The 20,081-nt window shown below is 48.2% G+C and overlaps 2 protein-coding genes across 2 annotated transcripts in view; one reads left to right on the top strand and one right to left on the bottom strand.

Moving 5' to 3' along the window:
- Positions 1-2,601, bottom strand: part of FNIP2 (folliculin interacting protein 2) — a 62,261-nt gene extending 59,660 nt beyond the window's left edge. The window contains exon 1 of the mRNA XM_088475305.1: positions 2,437-2,601. Coding sequence (XP_088331431.1) covers positions 2,437-2,525 — 89 coding nt within the window. The 5' untranslated portion in view covers positions 2,526-2,601. The remainder of the gene's footprint in view (positions 1-2,436) is intronic.
- A 3,655-nt stretch (positions 2,602-6,256) lies between these two features.
- Positions 6,257-7,798, top strand: LOC148521300 (protein kinase C delta type-like). Its single transcript, XM_088475332.1, has one exon. It carries the CDS (start codon positions 6,257-6,259, stop codon positions 7,796-7,798), a length of 1,542 nt encoding a protein of 513 aa, XP_088331458.1.
- Positions 7,799-20,081: the final 12,283 nt, after the last annotated feature.

Raw genomic sequence — 20,081 nt, forward strand, 5'->3', positions numbered from 1 at the left:
CCCTTATTAATGTGACAAAAAAGAAAAATGGCACTTAGTGATTGGAAAGGTAGATTTCCTCTTCAGTTTTTGTACCTGGAAGTGACGTGAAGTGAGGGCGGAAGTGCGGTTCCATGCCCATACAGTCCACACTTCGGGCATGGTAGCTCGCTTCGCTCGCCACAGGTGTATATTTCCCCTCCACCTTTATGGTAGGGAATGACGTTGGACAGTAACTGATGACGTCAGGGTACAAAAACTGAAGGGGATCTATCCACTTCCCTTAATGAATTTGAACCCTCTCTACTTAAGAGCATGTGGGTCAATTAGTGATGTCCTGAATGTGACATCTAGCTATATAAAGAAGGACCTAATCTTATTAATAGCTATTCCAAGAAGATATTAGATCTATACCCTAGTCAGAACACAAAAAAAAAAAAAAAGAGTCACTAAGTGAAGCTTATAAATGTATACATATATATGCACACATACATACATTATGTATGTTTGTAAAAGCATAGAGAGGCGGCACTCCAGGGACTGGCAAAATGCAGATAAAATAAGGGGTGACAAGTATTTTTGCTACATTGTGCCAGTCCCTGTATATATTTTTACGGATTGGTTTTGGAAGGCACCAGGGCATCATATACTGAATTGACCGAATTACTTAAAGTGTTCGGCGGCAGCAGTATGAGGTAACAGGAAAAAGGTTTTCCTGTCAACGCTGTCAGTCTACTGTGGGCCTATTTTCAATGGGGGCCTGGAGCTGCAGCTCCACCCACCCCATTGTTAATCTGGCCCTGCTCTGACCAATCAGTGTGGTCCCATTAATTTCTATGGAGAGTGCCCCAGAGTGCTAGGCCGTAAGGAGGGCAGAGCAATCGTTTCGATGCACAGGGCAGATGGGCATCAACCGTACTCACCCTCTGCTGCATCTTTTTCTTTTCATTTGATGTTCTATTCTAAAATTTAGTTTCTCTGCTGTTTTGTAGCAGATTTGAGTTTAATAAATCTGCGGGACATAGAGGGTCATTCAGACCCGCTCACGTTCGGCAGGACGCTTGCAAGCGGGTCGATGTTCCCCACTGCGCATGCGCGAGACCCGACGAGCGACGGGCTTTCCATCGCTCCGGGTCTCGCACCAAAAAGGGCGTGCTCTCGATGTTGATTGACAGCACGCCCCCTTTGATGGGTGTGCCGGGGGCGTGCCTGCCAGACGGAGGCGTTCCCATGGGAACGCCTACCGTCTGAAGCCGGCCCCACTGACATCACTAGTGATGTCAGTGGGAGTGATTTTGGCTCTGATAGAGCCAAAATCACTCCAGGGCTTGCGGCAGGGAGACCCTACCGCAGGGTCTCCGTCGCAAGTCCGATGGTCAATACCATCGCGACCATCTTTTTGGCCGCTCGCATATGCTGTGGGTGGTCACCCACAGCTATGCGAGCGGCCAGGAGGCCTCTCCATTTTCATGGAGGAGGGCCCTGATTCAGAGCGAGCGCTCTGGTCAGAGCGTTCAGCTCTGAATCAGGCCCATAAACCACTGCAAATAACACTGGAATTTAGAACCTGCCGCTGCGTAAATAGCCGTGTTTGGCTTGCAGTTTCCTAGGGGACAAACACTTTCTCTTTTTGAATCTTTTCGTTATTCAGAAATCATAATTTACTAAACAATTAAACCAATGAAATCAGAGCAAGCCATTTGTGGCTCTCAGAGGTAGAGATGAGCGGTTTGGTTTTGACTCAGTTCTTTTCGCCAAATTAGCGCAAGTTCAGATTTATCTTATTGGCTATCCAAATAATGTGAAAGCCAATATGATGCCTTTTTTGAGACTTGAACATAACCGTGGAAAACCGAACTGCTCATCTCTACTCAGAAGCTTTCTTAGTTATTGCATAAGTAAATAAACATTAATAATGGCCTATTTTAATGAGTTCAATAATATAACACTATTAAAGGGATTCAGCATATGTTGGGTCATCGCTGCTCCACCCCCCCCACCCAGGTACCATTTTTGATATTACACTTAAGAAGGAAAGATTTAGCAATTTTCATTAACTACAATTCAACCTAGATGTCCATAAATAAGTAGTATAGTTATTGTAGAAGATAAAGACTACTGGTAATAGTTATGACATTCATCATGACTGAAAATATTAGGCAATACAGTTACAGTCATACTCATGTGAGAAAGAAGGAAGATCTGCTTAGGAAACACTGGCGCATGAAGCCATTGCCCAGCAGGGAACAGGGTAATACTGTACCTCCTTGCCCCTAGCAGGGTGGTATACCATCTCTCCGCTGTGCTGCACAGGACATCACTAGTCTTCCTGTGCATGTGCCACGTAATAAGCCAGAGCCTAAGCCCCTATGGTCAGACGTGTACATCACCTGCAGGTCGGAACCTCTATATAAACCCTCAACCAGTCACATGGCTATACCGTGTGTGTGTGCCCACCTGAATGCGGCTCCTTCCCTGGTCCCTCTGCTGCTGGGTACGGAGCTGGAGGTGGCTTTCCTGCTGAATATCCTGTGAAGGAGAGCCATGATGCCACAGCCCGCCGGGGGCTCAGACTAGCACGGCCTCCTACGCACACTGATCGGTGACGGTACCAGCCGGTGCTCTATGCTGGTGCCCACCATCGTAGCAAGCAGGAAAGCGCTTTATCTCAGGCATGGAGGAGAGGAGACTCATGTGACCAGAGGGAGGACCTGGCCCCGGGAAGACAGGCATGGGCGGGACACAGCAGTGTCTTCCCGGCTCTGTCGGGAAGATAGCTAGAATCAGATCGGTTGTTATGGACAACAACTCCACTGCTAAAAACCCACACTTTAGTAAATAAACCCTTTATTATCTATTATTTGTTAGGCGCAACAAAATGTACACAGTGTAAAAAAGCCTCATGTATGGGAAAATTGCGTCAGGGGTCTAACTGCACGCTGGGTTTTATTATCCAACTAGTCGTTTTCTATTCCAACTATTCCGATGCCAGTTATCAGCTCATCTACAGCGGTACACTGATCACCATTTGGGATAGGAAAAGCTGCGGAGGTGAGTGACAGCTGAGCGCTGCACACGGAATGGCCACTCTTTCACGTGTCAGATTCAGGGACATTAACATCAGCTGGAGCTATTGTGTGTGGAGCTACATGGCATTCAAGCTACTCTCCTGTAATTGAACTATCAGAGACGGTGGTTTTTACTTCTGCACAGGTACCAGACATGGGAATATCATCAGCCGGAGTCTCTGACAACTAAGTGACGGTCCTTCATTCACAGGTCAGAGACTGTTCTAATTGCATCTAATATTCTGGGATTTCTGGTTCCACAGATCAGATTATTTAAATTTTCTGTGAATATCCAGGAACTGAATTATAAACTGTTTTTTAGTATATATTTTATATGCATAGGTTTCATATTTATAGTAGTGTGCATTACTTTTAAAAAGGCTAGCTACCATATGAATTATTGTTGATGTGGTAATATTCAAATAACAAGCAATTATGTTATTAAATTCATATGAGGATATATATATATATATATATATATATATTTTTTTTTTTTTTTAATGTGTCTTGTATATCATTCTGCCCTACCAGTTAGAGTTCTCTTTTTTGATTAGTGCAGTATGCTACTTCATTTTTGTTCGGTTTTGATATTTAAAGTGATACCCAATCGACAACCCGCCGTGGCGTGTTCTATTCTATTCCACAGTGGAATAAAAGCTAAACATTAGACAAGCACTGCACAGATCACTATGAACTAAACAGGCTTTGTTCTGTTTAAAGGAATCAAAATAGTTAATAATTTTTTTAAAATATTCATGACTCACTGGAGAAGGTAGTAACCCTTCGCCAAACAGCAAAGGTCCAATTTGCATACAGGTGTGAAAATGTAAGCCTTTTCTGCCGAAGCACCTTCATTAGCTTTGGTGCAGTGACCATCCATTTGCTTAGACACACGTCTGGTGGCCCCCAGGTTCATTTTGACGGTGAGCTGCTCCACTGTAGCGTGTCGGTCATCCCTACGCACCTACGTAGCGAACGTTCACCTCTCACATCAATGGCACGTGGTGCTCCGCAGTTTCCACGTCAGTTATTCGCAATGGTGCCATTTGTCCAGTCACGATACACAGTCACCACAGCAGCACGCAAACAGCTCACAAACTGCGCTGTTTCAGAAACACTGCCACCTTGGCCCGAAAGCCAATAATCATCCCTTTTTGCAACTCGGATAAATCGCCCCTTTTACCCATGACAATGAGTAATATGTATGCAGACGGCCTATCGGACACCTTATATACCCACCAAGCCAGTGCACGGTATGTGACATACTTCATGGGCTACGCGCTGCCTACGTCAAATGTAGGAGGTGGTCATAATAATGTGACTCGACTGTGTAAATGGTCTTTAGAGTGTGGAAGCTGCCGCTCTCAGCCAATCAGCGTTGCCACTCTGGACAGGGAACCTGGAAACAGTGCAAAGGGACAGTTTGATGAGCTTTTCTGGTTTTGCAAAAATCCCTGGATGCCTACCTGGGTTGAAAAAGACCTGCTTCATTGCTTTTGTGAGTATTAAAGTGTAAAATGAGGGCTATTTTGTTTTTTTTTATAAAAAAAATTCCAATACTCAGTATGCGTGCCTTGTCTTTATTTTATTTTTTTCCCCAGGCAGACTACAAGCACCAGCAGCGTTTCTTAATATCCAGGCATGCTGACACCTGTGGTTCTACAAGTGCCTTCATGCCAAGGCAGGCTTGCTGGGAGTGGTAAACTGCCTGCAAAGAACAATATTATTGATTATGTAATCACTATTACCCAAGTACCCAAAGCCCAGGAGGTGCGTAAATACCCAGTGTCTGTCCCTTGGGAGGTGGGACCCCAATTTTAGAAGGGTCCTGATTTTCGGAGGGATTCCAGCCCTGAACTGACCAGTTTCAGGTTGGTTAATGTTATGGCAGGGGGACCCCACGCTGTGAGTCCCCCTGCTTAAGAGTTGTGGCATACCACACTTTTAATTTGATTTTTTTTTAACTACTTCTATCCTTTCAAACAGAACGAAGCCTGTACAGTTTATACTGATCTTTGCAGTGCTACACCCAAACCCACTGCCAAAGGCAGGACATTTGTTTGGTCACGTTTGCCAGAGGTTTTACAGCGGGTTTTCAAAACCCCCATTTGATAAATCAGCGGTTTATATTCTATTCTTTCAATGGTCTAAAACCCTCAAAAATGGGGTTCCCTGCACCTTAGGAACACCAGTTTGCAGAAGTTCGCATGCTCTGACCCAATTCCAGATTAAGGTCCACATTGGCCTGGAGCTGAAATCTACAAATGGCCTATTATGTGGCGCCGCATGGGAGGTGTGACTAGTGATGTGGAGGGACATGACTAGTGCTGTGGGGGAGTGGTCTGCATCATGGGATGTGGCTAGTACCTTCCTTCATTCACCTCAATTGTACCCCCCCATACTGTGTAATGTGAAAGTCTACAAACAAAAAGGAGATTCCCCTTGTTAAAGTGACAAAAAAAGAAAAATGGCACTTAGTGATCACATGAATTTGAAACCTCCCTATTAAAGACCACAATAGAACTGTGACTGTGCAGACCAATCATCTCTCTGCAGCTTCCTATTGGTCTGTGAGGTCACATCTCTGCCTGGCAGACATTTTACGCTTATTGACATAAAAGTCTCACATATCGCCACCAAAGGGCTGTTTATGATAAATAGGCCCCAAATTGTTAAAGTGAAAATGAAGCCTACTATGTTACTGGTAATGTTTTCTGCAATACATAGCAGGAAGCATGACAAAATTCAGTTAGTGGTATTCCTGACTGGAATCCCCTGTCTAAAACTGAGAGAAAAGGCTCTTTTAAATGCTTCTCTATTTGGATATATACTGTCAGCAATACAGTCTAATCTCCAAAATGTATTCTCTTATAAATTATTATTTTAAAGTCTTAATATGGGCACAAGTACATTCTAGATATGGGAAATAAGTCCTCCTTCTCTATATCTAATACTGTTTACAGTTTGGACAGGATGAAACTTTCATATACATCAACTGCCATATTGTATGTAACCTTTAGGACTAAGCTCAACTGCACACTGCAGCTGCTTGTGACATCACAATTACTGATGATATCACACATCTACTTGTAGAGCTGCTGGAACCTTTGTACCTCTGTTTTCAGAAACTCCAAACTGTGCAGTCACATCTTGTGATATTGCAAGTTTGTTTATTCTCTAAGAGCCCTATTGTTGTCTTCTGACATATCATGGGAACTATTAAGAGAAAAAAACCTCCAGACAAAGCAGGGAGAAGGAAAAACCAAGGAAAACAGACCAAAAAAGCAGAGAGACGCAGAGGAAAGAAGGCAGGCCAGGCACAACCAGCCAAGAGAGAGGTGAGAACAAACACATTTGTAGCAGGTGTACTGAGGGGCTGGGACAGGTTTGCTGGATTTCTAAAAAAGAAAAGAGATCAGTTCATAAGAGCATGCAACAGATGTCCCAGATTTTGGCGAGCGAGACACAGGAGAAACTTTGATGTTGCTGAAGATCCAGGTGAGGGATGCAGTCATTGGGCAGGCCAGACAAACCTTACACAGATGACCAAAAAGAAATCAGGCAAAGCAGCTATACAGAGACGCTGGGACAGGTTTGCTGGGTTCGTAAAAAATAAGAAAAATCAATTCATAACAGAAATTAGCAGAGGCCAACCAAGCATCCCACAGGTTCAGCAAACTGCAGAAATCACAGACACTGTCCCATTAACAGTGGAACAATTTACTTTCCACTCACTACTTGGAAAGGGAGGTTATGGCAAAGTGATGCTGGCAACAGATGCTATTCGTAGGGAAAGAGTCGCAGTGAAAATCTTAAAGAAGAGAGCATTAATCAAAATCTTAAAGAAGAAAGCAAGAATAGAACATGAGAACAGTTTGGTTGAGTGTCGGGTACTTGAAATGTCACATGAGAGCATTTTTATGATCCATGGTTATGCAGCCTTCCACACAGAGAGCTATCTATACTGTGTAATGGAACTGGCTGGCGGAGGGGATCTGTTTGATTTTGTGAAGACCTCATTGGTGGACCCAGCCACAATAAAATTTATAGCTGCTGAACTGGTTTGTGGATTGCAGTTCATGCATTCAAGAGGAATTATTCACAGAGACCTCAAATTGGAAAACATTTTGCTAACCACAGAGGGTCATGTTAAGATCACAGACTTTGGTCTGGCCCTATTGAATGCATATGGAAAAACTAATGCCAAAGTACTTGGTGGGACCTATGGCTATAATGCTCCAGAAATCATAACATGCCAGCCATACAGTGCAGGTGTGGATTGGTTCGCATTTGGCGTTATTTTATATCTACTCACCCTACGAAAGTACCCTTTTAATGGCAAGTCAGCTTCAGTGGTAAACACAATGATCCTTACTCAAGAACCAACATATTCGGGGCTTACTGATCCTTTAACAAAGGACATTATAACAAAGCTCCTGTGTAAGGAACAGTCCCTCCGGCTTGGAGTAAATGGCAATGTGCGAGAACACCCCTTCTTCTCTCTAATTAACTGGGAAGCGACAGAGACCGGAAAAACAGCATCCCCAGTTACATTGCAAAAGGACTCAATGGACCTAAATGAAAATCAGCAAATTCCTTTGTCCCATAGTGAAGTGTTCAAAGAACCAATTACTACCACGAAGCAGAGGCTTTTTGATAACATTCAATTTGTGTGCCCTAAATGGGGTGAAACTTATCACAATGTGCCAATGGAATCAGACACTATGCCATCAGACGAAGTCCTGGTCTAACAAAAGGTAGTAGTCCTAAAAACATCTTGTTCCTGCTGTGCCTGCTGCCTACCCCGACCATGCCCCTGGAAAGGCACTGTCTGCCGCCTGCCCTGACCTCAGCTATGTCTCTGGAGATGCACTGTCTGCCGCCTGCCCTGACCTCAGCTATGTCTCTGGAGATGCACTGCCTGCCGCCTGCCCTGACCTCAGCTTTGTCTCTGGAGATGCACTGCCTGCCGCCTGCCCTGACCTCAGCTATGTCTCTGGAGATGCACTGCCTGCCGCCTGCCCTGACCTCAGCTATGTCTCTGGAGATGCACTGCCTGCCGCCTGCCCTGACCTCAGCTATGTCTCTGGAGATGCACTGTCTGCCGCCTGCCCTGACCTCAGCTATGTCTCTGGAGATGCACTGTCTGCCGCCTGCCCTGACCTCAGCTATGTCTCTGGAGATGCACTGTCTGCTGCCTGCCGTGACCTCAGCTATGTCTCTGGAGATGCACTGCCTGCCGCCTGCCCTGACCTCAGCTATGTCTCTGGAGATGCACTGCCTGCCGCCTGCCCTGACCTCAGCTATGTCTCTGGAGATGCACTGTCTGCCGCCTGCCCTGACCTCAGCTATGTCTCTGGAGATGCACTGCCTGCCGCCTGCCCTGACCTCAGCTATGTCTCTGGAGATGCACTGCCTGCCCTGACCTCAGCTATGTCTCTGGAGATGCACTGCCTGCCCTGACCTCAGCTATGTCTCTGGAAATGCAATGTCTGCCGCCTGCCCTGACCTCAGCTATGTCTCTGGAGATGCACTGTCTGCCGCCTGCCCTGACCTCAGCTATGTCTCTGGAGATGCACTGTCTGCCGCCTGCCCTGACCTCAGCTATGTCTCTGGAGATGCACTGCCTGCCGCCTGCCCTGACCTCAGCTATGTCTCTGGAGATGCACTGTCTGCTGCCTGCCGTGACCTCAGCTATCTCTCTGGAGATGCACTGTCTGCTGCCTGCCCTGATCTCAGCTATCTCTCTGGAGATGCACTGTCTGCCGCCTGCCCTGACCTCAGCTATGTCTCTGGAGATGCACTGTCTGCCACCTGCCCCGACTCGGCTGCAACTTTGAAGATACACGGTCACCTGCCCCGAACTTGGTAACGTCCCAGGAGATGCACTGTCTGCCGCCTGCCCCAACCTCGACTACATCCCTGGTGATGCACTGTCTGACACCTGCTTTGACCTCGGCTATGTCCCAGGAGATGCACCGTCTGCACCGATCTCGGCTACATCCCTGGTGATGCACTGTCTGCCGCCTGCCCCGACCTCTGCTATGTCCCTGGTGATGCTCTGTCTGCTGCCTGCCCTGGTCTCAGCTTTGTCCCAGGAGATGCACTGTCTGCCACCTGCCCCGACTACAACCTTGGAGATGCACTGTCACCTGCCCCTACCTCTGTAACATCCAAGGAGATGCACTGTCTGCCACCTGTCCCGACCTTGGCTATGTCCCTGGTGATGCACTGGCTGCCGCCTGCTTTGACCTCGGCTATGTCCCAAGAGATGCACTGTCTGCCACCTGCTTCAACTTCTGCTACGTCACAGGAGATGCACTGTGCTGCCTGCCCTGACCTTGGCTACGTCCCTATAGATGTACTGTCAGCCGCCTGCACCGATCTCTGCTACGTCCCTGGAGGTGCCCTGCTTGTTACCTGCCCCGACGTCTGCTACGTCCCAGGAAATGCACTACCGATTCTTTTACTGAAATCTAGCCATTGCTCAATTAATAAAATAAAGTTTAAAAATAAGTAAAGGTGTCTTGCTTTAAATGTATGTGCATTAACTCCAAAACAGAAACATTGTGGAAGGTACAGGGCAAGGCATGGTAGGGCTAGAAGAAGATTTATCCCTCAAAATGGCAACAGAGTTGAAAAATGGTGTACATTATATATTCTGTTGGAAAACATAGAGGGCCTGATTGAGATGGGCACGTAATGTTAATACCACACACAAGCAGCCTATGCTTTAAGTCTGTGCATGTAAATAAATTCCTGAGGATTAACATAGCCAGACCTGGTAACAGGGACTCAGACCCTGATGTGCGACAACATCCTTACATGGCTTAAAAATTTGCTTTCAGTATTATTTACATAATACATAGATGGGCTCAAAGGAGCTGTACATTAACATAAAAACCTAAAAGTCTAAATAATTGATGGAATGTTCCTAGTGTAACAGTAAGCTACATGTACAGGTGCCTTTACTTTAACTTGTATGCGCACACAGACAACAAACCTATAAAATACCATTCAAGGCATCTGGTCAAATAGGCCATGAAAATATGAATGGGTATGTATACATTTACAGTATATGCACTATGCAGTAAAATCATCAATACATTGTGCATATGTGAAATATCTGGGGCTGGGCATCAGAGCTGAAGAACCTGAACTCACATCTCAGTGATCCAGAGGCAAAGGGGAGATTGGATTCCTGGCTGTGGACAGAGCTGGTGCCTGTCCAGTGGTAGATTAAGGTCCACATGGGCCTGAAGCTGAAATTTACAAAAGGCCTATTGTGTGCCGCCTCAGGGGGTGTGACTAGTGATGTGGTGGGATATGACCAGTGCTGTGGGAGTGTGGTCTGCACAGGAGGTGTGGCTAGCGCCTTCCTTTAATCAACTCAATTGCACTCCCCACTCCGCTTAGATCAACAGTGTACTGTGAAAGTCTACAAACAAAAGGAAATACCCCTTATTAATGTGACAAAAAAGAAAAATGGCACTTAGTGATTGGAAAGGTAGATTTCCTCTTCAGTTTTTGTACCTGGAAGTGACGTGAAGTGAGGGCGGAAGTGCGGTTCCATGCCCATACAGTCCACACTTCGGGCACGGTAGCTCGCTTCGCTCGCCACAGGTGTATATTTCCCCTCCACCTTTATGGTAGGGAATGACGTTGGACAGTAACTGATGACGTCAGGGTACAAAAACTGAAGGGGATCTATCCACTCCCTTAATGAATTTGAACCCTCTCTACTTAAGAGCATGTGGGTCAATTAGTGATGTCATGAATGTGACATCTAGCTATATAAAGGACCTAATCTTATTAATAGCTATTCCAAGAAGATATTAGATCTATACCCTAGTGAGAACAAAAAAAAAAAAAAAAAAGAGTCACTTAGTGAAGCTTATAAATGTCTACATATATATATGCACACATACATACATTATGTATGTTTGAAAAAGCAGAGAGAGGCGGCACTCCAGGGACTGGCAAAATGCAGAAAAAATAAGTGGTGACAAGTATTTTTGCTACATTGTGCCAGTCCCTGTATATATTTTTACGGATTGGTTTTGGAAGGCACCAGGGCATCATATACTGAATTGACCGAATTACTTAAAGTGTTCGGCGGCAGCAGTATGAGGTGACAGGAAAAAGGTTTTCCTGTCAACGCTGTCAGTCTACTGTGGGCCTATTTTCAATGGGGGCCTGGAGCTGCAGCTCCACCCACCCCATTGTTAATCTGGCCCTGCTCTGACCAATCAGTGTGGTCCCATTAATTTCTATGGAGAATGCCCCAGAGTGCTAGGCCGTAAGGAGGGCAGAGCAATCGTTTTGATGCACAGGGCAGATGGGCATCAACCGTACTCACCCTCTGCTGCATCTTTTTCTTTTCATTTGATGTTCTATTCTAAAATTTAGTTTCTCTGCTGTTTTGTAGCAGATTTGAGTTTAATAAATCTGCGGACATAGGGGGTCATTCAGACCCGCTCGCGAGCGGCAGGACGCTCGCAAGCGGGTCGATGTTCCCCACTGCGCATGCGCACGACGGAGGGAGCTCCGTCGTGCGCATGCACGAGACCCGACGAGCGACGGGCTTTCCATCGCTCCGGGTCTCGTCTGAAGCCGGCCCCACTGACATCACTAGTGATGTCAGTGGGAGTGATTTTGGCTCTGATAGAGCCAAAATCACTCCAGGGCTTGCGGAAGGGAGACCCTACCGCAGGGTCTCCGTCACAAGTCCGATGGTCGATACCATCGCGACCATCTTTTTGGCCGCTCGCATATGCTGTGGGTGGTCACCCACAGCTATGCGAGCGGGCAGGAGGCCGCTCCACTTTCATGGAGGAGGGCCCTGATTCAGAGTGAGCGCTCTGGTCAGAGCGTTCAGCTCTGAATCAGGCCCATAAACCACTGCAAAAAACACCGGAATTTAGAACCCGCCGCTTCGTAAATAGCCGTGTTTGGCTTGCAGTTTCCTAGGAGACAAACACTTTCTCTTTTTGAATCTTTTCGTTATTCAGAAATCATAATTTACTAAACAATTAAACCAATTAACTCAGAGCAAGCCATTTGTGGCTCTCAGAGGTAGAGATGAGCGGTTTGGTTTTGACTCAGTTCTTTTCGCCAAATTAGCGCAAGTTCGGATTTATCTTATTGGCTATCCAAATAATGTGAAAGCCAATATGATGCCTTTTTTGAGACTTGAACATAACCGTGGAAAACCGAACTGCTCATCTCTACTCAGAAGCTTTCTTAGTTATTGCATAAGTAAATAAACATTAATAATGGCCTATTTTAATGAGTTCAATAATATAACACTATTAAAGGGATTCAGCATACGTTGGGTCATCGCTGCTCCACCCCCCCCCCCACCCAGGTACCATTTTTGATATTACACTTAATGAAAATTGTTAAATCTTTCCTTCTTAACTACAATTCAACAGAGATGTCGATAAATAAGTAGTATAGTTATTGTAGAAGATAAAGACTACTGGTAATAGTTATGACATTCATCATGACTGAAAATATTAGGCAATACAGTTACAGTCATACTCATGTGAGAAAGAAGGAAGATCTGCTTAGGAAACACCGGCGCATGATGCCATTGCCCAGCAGGGAACAGGGTAATACTGTACCTCCTTGCCCCTAGCAGGGTGGTATACCATCTCTCCGCTGTGCTGCACAGGACATCACTAGTCTTCCTGTGCATGTGCCACGTAATAAGCCAGAGCCTAAGCCCCTATGGTCAGACGTGTACATCACCTGCAGGTCGGAACCTCTATATAAAGCCTCAGCCAGTCACATGGCTATACCGTGTGTGTGTGCCCACCTGAATGCGGCTCCTTCCCTGGTCCCTCTGCTGCTGGGTACGGAGCTGGAGGTGGCTTTCCTGCTGAATATCCTGTGAAGGAGAGCCATGATGCCACAGCCCGCCGGGGGCTTAGACTAGCACGGCCTCCTATACACACTGATCGGTGCCGGTACCAACCGGTGCTCTATGCTGGTGCCCGCCATCGTAGCAAGCAGGAAAGCGCTTTATCTCAGGCATGGAGGAGAGGAGACTCATGTGACCAGAGGGAGGACCTGGCCCCGGGAAGACAGGCGTGGGCGGGGCGCAGCAGTGTCTTCCCGGCTCTGTCCAGGAGCAGCATACGTACTATTCCCCTTTCCCTAATGCAGCAGGCGGAGGACGCCGCAGTGTGATGTTACCCGTCACCGGGAGACAGTGATGTGGGCTCTCCTATGGGTATACAGTGCTGTGATGGCCGTTACCGGTCACATAGTAACGGATGCTCGGCGTCCCCGGCATACTGGGATCCCAAGGTCCAAGAATGGAGAGGAAGTGGGGTTACGTGATTCTGCCACCTGAGCACCTGACAGTATTTGCTTTGTCCCACAATGGCGGTTATCAGACAATAACTACCATACCAGTGACAGTACTAGGGGCGTATCTATAATGGGTACAGGGTGTGCGGGGTACATGGGCCCCTGGGTCCAGGGGGGGGCCGCACCGCAATCCCTGCACCCATAATATTACCTCTCCTGAGTCCCACGTCGGCAATTTTCCTGTCGTTTTCGCAGTACAGATAAAATGGCCGCCGTGACCACTTTTTACCGGTGACCTGCGCATGCGCTATAGACTCTGGGTACACGCTAGTGCCCAGGGTCTATAACTCCGGCGCTCTCCGCTCACTGCTCAGAGTGCTGTTGAACGGAGAGGAGGGGGCCCGTGACAGAGACTGCACATGGGCCCCCTCAAAAGAAAGTGTTCTTGCATCTTAAGTTTATGTTGAATGAATCCTGTAAAATATAAGGGATCCAGTCAATATACTGACACATGGTATGCTGGCAGTTAGAATACGTGTCAGAATCCCGGCATCCCGAAGGTAAGTTGGGAAGGTTAGACGGGATACAGTCAGTATGCCGGCATTGATATTACTGGTGCTAGAATCCCAATGCCTATCACAATCTTGGCGTCGGCATCCTGACCGCCTCAGATACCGAAGGTAAGTAGCTTGGTAGGGGTTAGGGTGCGGGGGTTGGGCACTAGGGTGGGGGTTAGGGTGCAGGGAGGGTGGGTGTTAGGTTCAGGCACTAGGGGGGGAGGTTAGGGTAGGGAGAGGGGGAAAGTTAGGATACCGAACAACAAGTGTCGGTATGCTAGCCGTGTCAGGATTCTGACAGCCGCCATCCCTTACCGATTCCGGGTAAGCACTAAGGGGGCGGTTAGGGTTAGGGGAAGGGTAGGAAAAGGGTTAGGATACCTACCGACAGGTGTCGATATCCTAACCCTGCCGCCGGCATCCCGTACCAAACCCGAATCTAAAACATCGGTAGGGATGCACATGGAAAGCTAGTCATGTGGTGGATGGGATGCTGACATTGAATCACGTAATGCGATGGAAGAATCATCACGATGGTTGAAGCTTGTGCAAAAATACCTTAAAATGCCATCTCAGTGACAGGAGCCGGGCGCTGCACACTAACATCACAGTGCAGCACCTGACTCCCAGGAGGAGGAGCCGGTAGTGCATGGAGACTCTGGGGCAACCCGGAGAAGTGCTGCACATGTCCCCCAGCGTGATGAAACGGTGTGCCACGAGGTCTCGTCACCTCCCAGCAAGCTAATGCCCCCTTTTTGGACATACATGCTGAAGGCGTGCACTGGGGGTTTAATGGCTGCACTGGGTGCCTCCACTATGTATACACCTATACAATCATACTTCAGATACAGTGGTACTTTCACCATTATCCAATCAGCATCCAGATCATGTGTACAGTACACACCTTTACAATCTACCTTGTGATCCGAGTGTGTCTGAGTGCTGCTGAAATGTTGGCAGTGAATGCAGGGGTGTGGGGATTCTGGGGTTTTGGCAGTGAATGCAGGAGAGTGCGTGCTTCTAGGGTGTTAGTGAATGCAGGGGTAGAGTTTTTTGTGTGTCTGAGTGCTACTGGAGTGTTGGCAGTGATTGCAGAGGGGTGAGTGTGTGTCTGGATGCTACTGGGGTGTTGGCAGTGAATGAGGGGGTTGTGGGTTCTGCAGGGGTGTTGGCAGTAAATGTAGGTGGAGAGTGTCTGGGTGCTGCTGGAATGTTAATAGTGAATGCAGGAAGGGAGGGTGTGTGTCTGCAGCTGGTATGTTAGTGAATGAAGGGGGTGAGTGTGTGTCTGGGTGCTGCTAAGGTGTTAGTAGTGAATGCGGGTGTGGGGAGATTGTGTATAAGTGCTGCTGTAGTGTTGGCAGTAAATGCAGGGGGGAGAATGTGTTTGGGTGCTTTTAGGCTGTTAGTGGTGAATGCAGGGCGGGAGGGGGTGTGTATGGGTGCTGCTGGGGGTAATGCGGTAAAAATCCCGACCACGGGGATTCCGGCGGTCAGAATGCCGGTGCCGGAATCCCAACACCTGTCAGAATCCCGGTGCCGACATTCCGACCGCCAGAATGCCCTAGTTAAGTAGCGGTGTTGGGGGGGAGGGTCAGGCACTAAGGGGGGAGGTTAGGTTCAAGCATCGGGTAGGGGGGGTTAGGGCAATTAGAGGGGGAGTGTAGGATACCTGCTTGGTGTTGGCAGTGAATACAGGGGAGAGAGTGTGTGCCTGGGTGTTAGTAGTGAATGCAGGGGGAGAGTGTGTGTCTGGGTGCTGCTGGGGTGTTGGAGCATGTGTGACTGGGTACTGCTGGGGTCTTGGTAGTGAATGTGGTTTAGGGGGAGTGTGTATGAGTGCTGTTGACACTGGGATGTTGGTAGTGAATATGAGCGGTGGGGGGCACCAAGAACTCTCGCCTCTGGGCTCTTGGCATGACCATACTCCTCTAGTGTGTTCCCAGCTTAACAAATGACAAAGACTATAACATTGTACATCTAGATGAGATATGTAACAGAGGGCCCCATTTATAAACAAACGAAAATACCAGCAGCAATTTTCGTTTAGTATCACTGTGATACAAATGAAAATGCCACTAGTATTTATCAATACTTACCCCTCTGGCAAGGTCCTGCGAAGTCCTCCTTGTCAACGGGGTCCTCCGCTCACCTGCTGGCAGCCTAACGCTGCCAGCACTGGGCACAGTGTAATGCGCATGTGTGACAGTCCGTATGTGCATGATGGGGACCCGGCAGTGCCTGGAAGGCTTTGCTGAAGCCAAAAAGGCACCGCCGGGTCTCCATTGTCGGCAATGGAGAGCACATCGCTCTCGCCTTCTAAAATATGGAATGAAAATCTAGTAATGTTTGGGAGCAAATGATAATCGACCATTTGCTCACAAACACTGGGAAACAGACAAATGTAACCAATTTGAATAATCGTTTGTGTCCGTTTTTCCAGTGTTTGGGACAATATGGTCAAATGTCATTTACTCCCATACATTACCAGGTTTTCATTTCAAACAACCATATTGGATGGATGCCTGACAGAGAATTATATAGTGTATGCCCAGCGTAAGATTGTAAATAAATAACCTTTTAGACAATTAAAACTAAATTTTTCATTATATTATGCAATTAGTGTGTCCCTACTGTGGGGTTGGGTGTGATATCCCAGCGGTGACCATCCTGACAGTTACTATCCCAAAGGTAAAAATCCTGATTAATTTTTGTGAGTAATCTAATACTCCTCTTTGGCAGCCTAACCCTAACCGTCCCCTGTGGCAGCCTAACCCTAATCGTCCCCTGTGGCAGCCTAACCCTAACCGTCCCCTGTGGCAGCCTAACCCTAACCGTCCCTTGTGGCAGCCTAACCGTCCCCTGTGGCAGCCTAACCCTAACCGTCCCCTGTGGCAGCCTAACCATCCCCTGTGGCAGCCTAACCCTAACTGGCTCCTGTGGCAGCCTAAGTCTGTCTCCTTCGGCAGCCTCACCCTAACCCCCTCCCTAGTGCCTAAACCTAACGCTAATACCGTCGAGATTCATTGGAATTTTGCGACTGTCTGGATGGTCACTGCTGGGATCCTGGCTACATTTCCCTACTGTGCCCTAAACATGTGTTGACCTTTTCTATTTTATCTAATTCAAAATGGGGCATATCCAATAAGGCTCAAGTTTGCAAAAAAATCTTGCACCAGCTGGGTATTCCCTGTAGGTGCGAGATTTTTGGTCTTTAGGGGGAAGGGTTTTGATTTTCTTTTTGAGTGCTCAATTTTTTTTGACAGGGGAGAGAGTGTGTGAGGGTGCCAGTCAGGGGCGGATCTAGACTTTTGCTTTAGGGGGGCGGTGTGTGTATATCCAGTGGTGGCAAGGATGTGCTTGCCACTGCATCGGCGATCCGTCCATCATCATGGATCCCAATGGGACCCCTGGGAGCGAGGTATGTGTCGCCTGTGTCCTCAGACTCCTCAATAATCCGGTTTTAGTCACCTGTAGGAGGGGGACCTTGTGTGTCATATCAGGGCTGGTTCTAGACCAAGTAGAGCACAGGGTGAAAATTCCTTTGGTGCCCCACTTAAAAGGACAAGAGAAAATCAATACTGTTTTTGTATGTACTAAATAAAAACTCACTTATATAGTGGTTTCACGGCAATGGGGAACATCTGAAGAAATTGATCCTCCGTGGGCAGACAGTGGGCCTGATTCAGACCCGGTCGCAAGTGCTGAGCGCTCACAACCGTGTCGATGGTGGCCCACAGCGCATGCGGGAGACCCGGCTAGCGACGGGCAATCCATTGCTCTGGGTCTCGCACCAAAGAGGGAGAGCTGTCGATGTTGAGTGAAAGCTCGCCCCCTTTGGTGGGCGGGCCGAGACCATCGCGACCATCATCATGGCCACTTGCAATAGCTGTGGGTGGTCACCCACAGTTATGCGAGCGGCCAGGAGGCCGTTCTAAAAAAAAAAAGCCCGGCCCTGCTTCAGAGCGAGCAGCTCTGAATCAGGCCCAGTGTCCTCAATCAGTAGTCATTATTCACGTTGAAGATCACATGGTCCGGAAGATGCCTGTTCGTGTAGGAATATAATCAATATCATCATACAACAGAAGTTCAACCAGAAATGTGCCCCCTGTGTCCCCTCCAGCCTCCTGTGTTCCCTCCAGCCATGTCATTCCAGTCCTCTGTGTACCCTCCAGCCCCACATTATTCCAGTCTCCAGACCCCTGTGATTCCAACCTTCAGCCCAGTGTCCCCTCCAGCCCCCTCTCATTCCAGACTTCAGCCCCATGTCCCCTCCAGCCCCCTGTCATTCCAGCATCCACCGCTCTGTGTCCCCTGTCATTCCAGTCCTCTGTTTACCTTCCAGCCCCCATCATTCCAGCCTTCAGCCCCATGTGCCCTCCAGCCCTCATCATTCCAGCCTTCAGCCCTATGCGTCCCCTTCAGCCACCTGTCATTCCAGCCTCCTGTCCCCTCCAGCCCCTCATCATTCCAGGCTTCAGTCCCCTTCAGCCACCTGTCATTCTAGCCTCGTGTCTCCTCCAGCCCCCCAACATTCAGGCCCCTGTCATCCTGTCTCCCCTCCAAGCCCCTGTCATCCTGTCTCCCCTCCAGGCTCCTGTCATCCTGTCTCCCTTCCAGGCCCCTCTCAGTCCAGCCCCGAGTAACCTCAACAATCAACCCCCTCTGCAGACCCCTTAATTTCTGCAGCCAGACTGCGCCTTTTTCTTCCAGTTCGGCGTCCCACTGCTCCTCAGGCTCTTCGACTCTTCCTGAGCAAATGACACGTAGCACATGTCCCTGAAGAGAGCTGGCTGTGTCAAGGGGGCGTGGTCTAATTGCGGGTCCATGGCCACGCCTTCTTATGGAGGAAAAAAAAATATATTTTTTGGTGTTGTTTTTATAAGGGGGGTTATCGCCCTGATCGCTCCCCCCCTGGATCCGCCACTGGTGCCAGTGCAGGTCTAATTTTTCCTAAAATCCATACTTTCAAGAAAAACTCAGCACTTGTTCTGGACACCCACCCTACTGGCTAATTAAGAAATTGGTAGTTTCCAATTAGCTTATTTAGTCCTTAATTACTCAACTTCAACAGCACTCTCCTGCTTCTTAGACACTACCCCAGTACCCGCTTCCCTACACACACTGCCTACACTACACCTAACCCTGCACCCACTACACTACATTTCCCATAAGCCTGCTCCCAACACAGCTACATTTTGCCTAACCCTGCATCCGCTCCTAGCACACACTACACTACACTACCGCTGCTAACCCTGCACCTGCTCTCTAAACACACCACCTAACTACACTATCTATAACCCTGCACCTGCTCCCCGCACACACTACCTAACTATACTAACCCTGCACCTGCTCCACGCACACACTACACTACCGCCGCTAACCCTGCACCTGCTAACTATACTACCCCTAGCCCTGCACCTGCTTCCTGCACACACTACACTACCGCCACTAACCCTGCACCTGCTCCCCGCACACACTACCTAACTATACTAACACGTCACCTGCTCCCTGTACACACTACACTACCGCCACTAACTCTGCACCTGCTCTCCAAACACACTAACTATGCTGCCGCTAACCCCGCACACACTACATAACTATACTAACCCTGCACCTGCTCCCTCCACACACTACACTACACTACCGCCACTAACCCTGCACCTGCTCCCCGCACACACTACCTAACTATACTAACCCTGCACCTGCTCCCTGCACACACTACACTACCGCCACTAACTCTGCACCTGCTCTCCAAACACACTAACTATGCTGCCGCTAACCCCGCACACACTACATAACTATACTAACCCTGCACCTGCTCCCTCCACACACTACACTACACTACCGCCACTAACCCTGCACCTGCTCTCCAAATACACTGCCTAACTGTACTAACCCTGCATCTGCTCCCTGCATACATTACACTACACTACCGCCACTTAACCTGCATTTGCCCCCGCACACACTACACTACTGCCGCTAACCCTGCACCTGTTTTCCAAACATACCACCTAACTATACTACCCCTGCACACACTACCTAACTATACTAACCCTGCACCTGCTCCCTGCACACACTACCTAACTATACTAACCCTGCACCTGCTCCCTGCACATACTACCTAACTATACTAACCCTGCACCTGCTCCCCGCATAT

Source organism: Taudactylus pleione, unplaced genomic scaffold, assembly GCF_031769625.1.
Source record: "Taudactylus pleione unplaced genomic scaffold, aTauple2 ptg000170l, whole genome shotgun sequence".
NCBI lineage: Eukaryota > Metazoa > Chordata > Amphibia > Anura > Myobatrachidae > Taudactylus > Taudactylus pleione.

Bases quoted from the DNA above. Each gene is read 5' to 3' on its own strand.
- LOC148521300 (XM_088475332.1), top strand. From the start codon at position 6,257: ATGGGAACTATTAAGAGAAAAAAACCTCCAGACAAAGCAGGGAGAAGG.